This window comes from Bison bison, unplaced genomic scaffold (assembly GCF_000754665.1).
Source record: "Bison bison bison isolate TAMUID 2011002044 unplaced genomic scaffold, Bison_UMD1.0 scf7180017864329, whole genome shotgun sequence".
Classification (NCBI taxonomy): Eukaryota; Metazoa; Chordata; class Mammalia; order Artiodactyla; family Bovidae; genus Bison; species Bison bison.
The window spans coordinates 3,977,972-3,987,067 of NW_011494901.1; the positions used below are offsets into that span (position 1 = coordinate 3,977,972).

At 46.7% G+C, this 9,096-nt stretch overlaps 1 protein-coding gene across 1 annotated transcript in view; it reads right to left on the minus strand.

Annotated features, from left to right (window-relative positions):
* Positions 1–4,537, minus strand: part of LOC104998456 (nucleolar protein 6-like) — a 5,601-nt gene extending 1,064 nt beyond the window's left edge. The window contains exons 1-3 of the mRNA XM_010853610.1: positions 4,372–4,537; positions 291–454; positions 82–202 (exon numbers count right to left, since the gene is read on the minus strand). Of these exons, the coding sequence (XP_010851912.1) occupies positions 82–202; positions 291–454; positions 4,372–4,537 (451 nt within the window). The remainder of the gene's footprint in view (positions 1–81; positions 203–290; positions 455–4,371) is intronic.
* Positions 4,538–9,096: the final 4,559 nt, after the last annotated feature.

Consider the following 9,096-nt stretch of genomic DNA (forward strand, 5'->3'; position numbering starts at 1 on the left):
CTCTGTCTGAGGACAATAAAGCAAATGATCCCTGATGGGGATGATCAGGACCCTTGGCCTTTCCGAGTCCAGCTGCCTCACCCAGAAACTGCAGGGTGCTTCTCAGCACCTGGTAGCCGCTCATGGTGGTGTGGATCTTGCGTGTGGACACGAGGAAGGCCACCACCATGGAGACAAGGAACCCGCTGAATCCTCCCAGGCCCTGAGGGAGAAACAGATGGAGAGGCCGATGCTCAGAACCAGCCCACCACTCAGCGAGACCCAGGGAAACCGGGCCACTTCCAGCTCACCTTGTCCAGTTCCCGCTGCCGCAGCCAGACCTTCAGAAGTGCCACCCCATCCTTCAGTCCTGAGGCTGAGCCCAGCACAGCTGACAGCAGCTGCACGTGGGATTCAAGGGCTGTGTCCTGCAGGAGCCATGTGTTATAGTGGGGGGTGGGGGGTTCTGGGCTACCTGCAGGAGGAAAGGGGAAGAGCTGTTGGAAGGAGTTTGAGAGGGAGTGACCCCAATACTCCTGGATGGCAGTGAGTAGCCAGCTGAGGTTGGGTCATTTGGGTCTCTAGGAGAACCAACGTGCACAGTGGCATGATGCCCTCTGGCTTCACTCAGCAGGCTGTGGGCAGAAGGACAGAACATGGATAGAAAATAACAGCTGTTGATACAAATGGCCGTGATGGAGAATCTAGGGAGAACAGGTCCATCTGATTTCCACCCTGACTGTTCCTTTTACACGGTGTGTTGTTTTCTTTCCTTTGCAAATCACTATAAACCTTTAGGCTGAGAAGAAATGGCATAATCAGTCACTTAAACGTGTGGTGTGCAATGGGGAAAAAATTGGAAAAGGGTTTAAATCTTTTGAACAATTCTTAACATGAACAAGTTAAGATTCAGTCACTGATTAGCACTGCTTCAGATCAAGTAAATAATGTCAATATCCTCTTTATGATTCAGCTCATAGGAAACAAACACTAAGTTTTTTTTATAATCTTCCATAGATCCTACAATGAAATACTTAAAGCCAGCAGCAGTCTTTGGAAAATATTCTCAAAGGTACAGGAAATAGTATTGGACCAGGACTTAGAAGACCTGGGTTCCACTCCAGCTCTGCCACAGTCTGTCTGACTCTGGGAAAGTCACGTAATCACTGCTGGGCCTTAATCACTGTTTTAAAATAGGAAACTGGATCGGATGCTCGCTAATGCTTCTAGCTCTAATGTTTCATTTCGTCCAGCCTATCACAGCCCCTCTATTTCCTCTGTGAGTGCCATGAAAGTTGGACACTAGGGGTCACATTTAGATAACCACTCAAGCACATCTGTCTGGGTCTGGTAAACATGCCCGTTTCCCTCAATAGGTGGCTCTCCACAGCTAGGTGATGATGGGCCTCGTTTATCACTTAAAGTGTTCTCAGTTGGGATTGTGCTGTTTCCCTTTCTGGTGGGCTGAGGATTCTGGGGGAAAGTGAGGAACTTTCTCTGATTCAGGCCTTTCTCTTTGGGTTCATGCTATTTTCTCTCTTTTACACAAGACCCCAAATCAGGGCTATTGTGCATTCATGGGGCAGATACATTCTTCCTGAAGCTTTCATATTTTTCCTTATCTTTACTCTTTCTTGGCTTGGTGAGTGGTACCCCCAAGTAGGTCTCTTTTAAAAAATCAGTTGCCTTCATGGAAAACTGTTTTTGAGAGCTCCACTGCATGGTCGTTGAATGATCCGAATTTCTTCCCCAAGCTGTTTTTGTGACCTGTTTTGCTTTCAGGAGAAGTCACCCAGAAGGATGGGCTCCTTCCCCAGTTTCTTTGCCAGAGGTCTCTAAAATCTTTCTTTATCATGTTCCAATTTCAACATTCCTCTGTCCAGCCCAAGTCACATTTGTCCTATCCTTAATGTTCAGTTCTCAGGGAAGATAGGGAATTAAAATTATGAGTCAACACGGGGAAGGAAAAATGTTATAAACCATTCCCATACTTAATAGCAACGCTTCTTCCTTGCATCCGCGTTGCCTCTTTGCATCACAGTTTTCAGGGTGCTGCTTCTTCCTTGCATCCGCGTTGCCTCTTTGCATCACATTTTCAGGGTGCTTTTACATATTTTATTTCCATAGAGTATCACTTGTTTCCTTATGCCCCCATCTCCTTTGCTAAGAAATAAAACCTGAGAGGGACTCAGGAAGGAAGGTAAAGCAGTGAAAGCAGCCAGCCTGGAAAAGTGGGTGAAACTCTTGTCCTGGAGACCGGGATTCAGTCCTCAGTCCGTGTGTCTTTAGGCAGGTCACACTCGCTCTCTGAGCCTGGATACCCTCCACTGAAAATTGTGGATAGAAACACCCATTCTACCCATGGGCTAAGGGCTCTGTCATTCCTTGCCTTCCTGCAACCAGTTTGCCATGCTCAGCTTTCTAATGAACGTTTAAAGGAAATGCCAGTCAGAGGTCCAGTATTTACTCCTGGGCAGAGTGACCGTCCTGGCTGCCCACTCCTCCCAATCTTGGTACTCTGAGCTACGCAGACAACCTGGAAGAAACTGGAGGTTTCTTAGAGACAGCAGGAGGACAGGGTTCCATGCCTCCTCTCCTCAAAAGCACAAAAGACAGTCCTCTCCTCTTTCCCCTGTTCCTGTTCTCCCAGGAGCCCCTGGTGCCTCAAGCTTAACATCATCTCACTGCTCTAAACCCCTCAGAACAGAGGACTTCCGGTGTGAAGCTTGGGTACTACAGTGGACCAAGGCTTGAATGCCCTCTGCTTTTTCCACTAATGCTTTGCTCCTACTGCAGTCTTGTGGTAACTCTCCCAGGGTAGGAAGTTGTTTAATTTCCCTCACCTTTTTTTCTAGACTTTGAATATTTTCGTTTACAGCAAAACATACTGGAAAGGGTTGGCGTTAGAGTCAGAAAGATCCACGTTCCCCAGGTGACTAGTTTGGCAGGTTATTTAACCTCCCTGAGCCCTGGTTTTCTGCCAGTGCAGGATATGGCACAGTGTGGGAGCTTGGGAGGCTGCATGGGACTTCTCCAGTTGTCCCAGAATTGTGGAGAAAGCAAAAGAGAGCACAGTCAATATAATCACTTTGCGTTTGAAGTTCCATGAACAGCTAGTATGCTTGGGAAGAAAAGAGAAGGCACTTCCACCCCATCTATGGCGCTCAGAGGATGTGGAAGTGGACCCTGGTGCCCATAAGGAGCTCAGAGGGCAGTGGAGAGGTGGGTGGTGTGGGGCTGCCCAGTGGCCTCAGAGTTACCAGAAGGGATGCCCAACTCAGCAGAAAAATACAGCGTGTGGGCCCCAAGGGAGATACAGATGCCTCTTTGGGGAAAGGGGTTCAATAGTGGAGGGGCTGGAGTGAAGCTGAACCCCACCCTAGGAAAACGTGGAGTGCCATCCATGCGTAGAATACCCACTAGTAGAGGCCACCAGCAGTAAGCAAGACTTTGGCTCAGAGTCGGTTGTGTGGAGAAGGAGAAGTTTCAAAGGTAGAAAAAAAGGGAAAACAGTGTGAAGAGTACATTTCATTTACTCTCGTCCCAGAGCTAAGGGAAGGGGAAGAGTTGAAACTGGAATCAAGTTTTAAAATGAGATTGAGACTTAAATATCAAACTGAGATGGTTCCAACTTAGGTGGTTAAGCGTATTCACAGAAAGAAGCTGGCAAAGGAGTGTTTGTGGACTAGTTACTATAAACAGGAAAGGAGGGTATCAAGAGAGCCTATTTAGGAGTAATTAGGAAAACTAAAAAAATTAATGTTTATACCGCAGTGAGCTTTCTCCTCAGTAGTCCAGTTATATCAATAATTGGTAGTTTATTGTTTTGGTGGCACTTAGAGCCTTTCTAGCTGCTGTTGCTTTCTCCATCAGAGAGATTATATTTTTGTTGTTGTTGTTACTTCCTAAAATTTTTTTAAATTTATCTTTAAATTGGTGGAAAATGGCTTTACAATTTCATGTTGGTTTCTGCTGTACAACGTGAATCAGTCATAATTATATAATATATTCCTTCCCTCCTTCCCTACTCCCTCCTCCCCTTCTAGGTCATCACAGAGTGCCAGCCTGGGGAGATTCTCTTTTAAAAAATATTTTTTCATTATTTGCCTTTCTATTTGGTTCCCTTTCAAATCTCTGTGTGCTTTTCTTCAAAATGCCCCATTTTGCTTCATGAATTCTATTTCTTTTCTCCTCTTGATGAATATTTTAAATGTATTTGTTTTAAGATCACTTTCAGAGTAATCTAATATTTGTAGTTCTCTGGGTCTAATTTCTCCTATTTTTGCACCGTTGATTATCTCTGATCAAGCCACATTTCCTTATTTGCTTCCGCTCACGTGCGGTGGAAATCACCTGCTTCAGTGTCCTATGCATGCACATGTGTGTGCATACCTGGGTCATAGAGACAGCCTTTCAGCTCCAGTTTGTTATCGCCTCCGGCAGGGTCCTCGGGCCTTTGCCAGTTTCCCAACTCGGTGCGTCTCTCCCTGTGCCTGCGTGCGTCTCTGTGTGTGTACACAGAGCAAGGGGCTGGCTGTACAGCTGGATGCACAACCATCTGGGGCTGACTCTTCTGCCCCTAACAGGGATTAGAACTTGCTTCTGAGCCAAATCCTTGAACTGCAGAGAAAGATTTTCTCAACTTCCAGCTTTATCCATGGAGTCAGTTCTATTTCCCTACTTGTGCAGGGCCTATGGGCTCTGTGATAATTTTCTTTGTCCACTTGACTAGGCTCTGGTGCCCAGGCATTTCATCCAATGCCAGCCTGGATGGTGCAAGTCATCCTGCTATTCAGTAGCCCTCAGTGCCTAACACGTTGGCAGGCATGGATCTAGGACCTTCGGATAAAACAGTAAAGAAACCAACAAAAGGGATTGTCTTTCTAGAGCTTATGATCTAGTGGGGGTGTGGGGTAGGGATGGGGAAAAATATAAAATAAGATTTATATACAAAGTATGTATTACATCACAGGGCTAAAAGTGTTTCAGAGGAACTACAACAGGGAAGAAGAATGGAGAGACATGATACTGAACAGGGGGTAGAGGAGGGGCTCATTGAGATGACGATTAGAAAAATCAGAACAAAGGGAGGAAATGAGCAAAGAGAGAAAAGTGGCTGGGGAGGGGTAGGGCTGAGGTCAGATTGCTGCGGGGCAGGATGCAGACTGGGCTTCCTGGGCGGCACTGCTGGTAAAGGTCGCACCTGCCAATGAAGGAGACCTGACGTGTGGGTTTGTTCCCTGAGGTCAAGAAGATGCCCTGAAGGAGGGTGTGGCAACCCACGCCAATATTCTTGCCTGAAGAATCCCATGGACAGAGGAGCCTGCCAGGCTATAGTCCATAGCGTCACACATAATCGACATGACGAAAGCCACTTAACCACACGTTCATTTTTTTACATTTAAAGTCGCTCAGTCGTGTCCGACTCTTTGCAGCCCCCTGGACTATACAGTCCATGGAATTCTCCAAGCCAGAATACTGGAGTATTCTCCAGGGGATCTTCCCAACCCAGGGATCCAACCCAGGTCTCCCGCATGGCAGGCAGATTCTTTACCAGGTGAGCCATAAGGGAAGCCCGAGAATATTGGGGTGGGTAGCCTATCCCTTTTCCAGGGGATCTTCCTGACCCAGGAATCGAACCAGGGTCTCCTGCATTGCAGGGGGATTCTTTACCAACTGAGCTACCAGGGAAGCCAAAAATCTGACACTTGTAGTTTGTTTCCTCCTGCCACTTAATTAAGAGAGAGAGAAAAAAATGTCTGACAATTGCAGCCTATTTCCTACATTTGGAGACCCCCTAGCCTTCCAAAGTGCAGAGAAGGCAATGGCAAGCCACTCCAGTATTGCCTAGAAAATCCCATGGATGGAGGAGCCTGGTAGGCTGCAGTCCATGGGGTCGCTAAGAGTCAGACACGACTGAGAGACTTCACTTTCACTTTTCACTTTCACACAATGGAGAAGGCAATGGCAACCCACTCCAGTGTTCTTGCCTGGAGAATCCCAGGGGACGGCAGAGCCTGGTGGGCTGGTGTCTATGGGGTCGCACAGAGTCGGACACGACTGAAGTGACTTAGCAGCAGCAGCAGCCTTCCTGCCTGTTACCCTCTCATTCCCTCCTTTTCTTTTAGGAGAATTATGTTGCCTAGGGACAGAGGCGTAGTTTTCATTTTGTAACTGCTTCTGAGCTGATAAGGGGCATGGTCCCTAAATTGGTGAGGTAACATATTCTCCTAACCCTCATATTGAGGGTCTCTTATCCAGGGGCCCCAAGTAGTAGTTGGAGGAAGCTGCCACAGTGGCAGGAGTTTGAGCAACCATTTGTAACTTAAAAGCCTTCATGTGGCTAGAAACAAATCCAGTCACACAATTACAGATGCAGGGAGCACACAGCAAAAACGGAACAACCAACAAAGTTAAAAGTCACATTATGTCCACAGTTAGGGTACAAAATGTTGCACCAGTCCATTTTTAGGATTGTTAGATGTCATCAGACTAAGAAGAGACATCATATATGATTGTTGTTGTCGAAGGTATTCGCAGACTTGGAGAAAGTCCTTTCCTTGAAGTGGAGATGCGCACCATGGGAAGCCTTCCACAATGAAGAGAGGAGCACTCCGCAGTCTCAGCAGTTACACCGATTGTGGAATGCAGCATAGGGGTGAGCTCAGGACAGGAAGGCATTTTCTTGAGGATCAAACGGCAGACTCAGGATTTTTGGAGTCAGCAGAAGCAGGCTCACATAGATTATCAGGCCCATCAGATCAAGTTCAAGGGAAGTTGTGATGCTCACTGTCCTTGCAGGAGTCCACATGGTATGAGGAAGCACTGTGGGGAGAGTCCATTAGTAGTCACCATGTCGAGGGGCCTCTGGTTGACCTACTTGTCTTGAAGATCCCGGACTAGCCCCCAAGATGTCAGATTCGTGATCTCTGCAGAAGATTTAGCTTCAGGATCAGGGACCAGGCTTGATCACTCAGAGCTTTTGTGCGGCAGAAGTTTTATTACAGTGAAGAAGGGCAGAGAAAGCTTCTGACATAGACATCAGAAGGAGAATGGAGAGTCCACACAGAATGCAGATTAGGAAGGCCCTGAGGGCCATGAAGGTTTTGGCTTTTACTTGGGGTGAGATGCAGAATTTTGAGCAAAGGAATTCTCTGTTCTGACTCCTATTTTAACAAGATTACTTTGATTGTTGTGTTGAGAACAGACTGTAGGGAGACAAGGAAAGAAGAAGGGAATCCCTTTAAAAGGTTATTCCAGTAATCTGGGAAGGTTATCTGGTAGCTTGGATCACAGTGGGAGCAGCCAGAGCCTCTTACTACCCTGGTATGGTTGAGGGTCAATTCTTTTTAAAGGGCTTATGGAATGGATAGGGCAGAGACCAAAACACTGATCAAAAATGATTAAGTCCTCTATCAATAATCCTGCAGATGATTGCCACACCATCTGTGAGCAGATAATCACCAAATTTGTTCACCAAATCCTCCATCGTCACCCCCCTTCCCATCTCCTTGGGGTGTTGAATGGCACTTGTTCTAAATGGGGAAACTAAATTTTAACAAAATTTGTTCAGTGAATCATTTAATTAGAAAGGAGCCTTTGCATATTTCACAGGCTTTTATCTCTATTCTGAAATTAGTTGATAACTCCTTCCAGGAGACCTGTAGTCATCCTGTTGATGTTAAACAGGTCGAAACTGCCCTTATGGGATTCCAGAGTGAGATTATGCTACAAGGCATTAACCTCTTGCAGACCCCACCATTTATCTAGTTGATGCATGCAGCCTTGAGGTAATTTTAAAACTTTTTTCCATCTTATCTTAAGAAGATAAATGAAATGAATTGAAACATTGGAAAACTTATTAAGATAGTTTGAGGATTATGTGGGAAATGGCACCCCACTCCAATACTCTTGCCTGGAGAATCCCATGGACAGTGGAGCCTGGTGGGCTACAGTCCATAGGGTTGTACAGAGTTGGACATGACTGAAGTGACTTCACACTTAGCACTAAGTGGAAAAGTCAGATTACCTCCAGCAATCTCACTTTGTGGAGAAGGAAATGGCAACCCACTCTGGTACTCTTGCCTGGCAAATCCCACGGACAGAGGAGCCTGGTGGGCTACAGTCCATGGGGTCGTGAAGCGTCGAACACGACTGAGTGACTTCCCTTTCACTTTTCACTTTCATGCGTTGGAGAAGGAAATGGCAACCCACTCCAGTGTTCTTGCCTGGAGAATCCCAGGGATGGCGGAGCCTGGTGTGCTGCCGTCTATGGGGTCGCACAGAGTCAGACACGACTGAAGCGGCTTAGCAGCAGCAGCAGCAATCTCACTTTGGAGGACTCGTTCCCTCTGCTCACTGGGTCGCCTCCTTCTGCGCACAGTAGGTCCTCCAGGGACAGAGGGAGGATGAAGTTCTCCCTGGTAACATATTTCTTTCTGGTCTTCAACGGCAACTGTGCTGCTTCTGTTCCAGGCCCATAAATAATGGAAGTAACCAGGCCTGGCCCCAAATCCAGGTGTCCTGGGGAGCCTGTATCTGACTCTCAAAGTCACCCTCAACATGCCTCAGAGATTGGAGATGTACAGAAGGAAAACATGGCCAGAGTAGGGGGTTGGAAACCAGGTGAGATCTAGCTTTATCGTCCCTGGGCCAGGCCAGAGGTGGGCAGAACACAGGGAGAGAGTGCCCCATTGTTTATTCCATGGTGCCCACAGTCCCTTTCAGAATGAAAGATCTGAAGGCTGCCTCCATACCACTGCTTCTCAAGCTTGTGAATATTAACCTTTGGTGTCTAAAAGGCCATGCCAATTTTTCTTTGGCTTTATCCTATTTATTAATATAAACTAAGTTGAAAGAGTACACACTCACACAGGAATCCACGAAGTCAAGCTCACTTTGAATGAAATAGAATGTAGGTTGTAAAGATATAGTGTTAATATAATTTTCCTGACCTGAACTTCAAACAGATAAAACTATTGCTCAGTCTGGGAGGAAAAAAAAAAGGCCCAGAAGATGAGTAAGGAAATTCACAATGCCCTGGGGCTGACGTGGGGCATAAGGTTACCTGCCTGTCTTGGGCATCTGTCCGTGGCAGGGAAGGTGCTCAGGCCCATC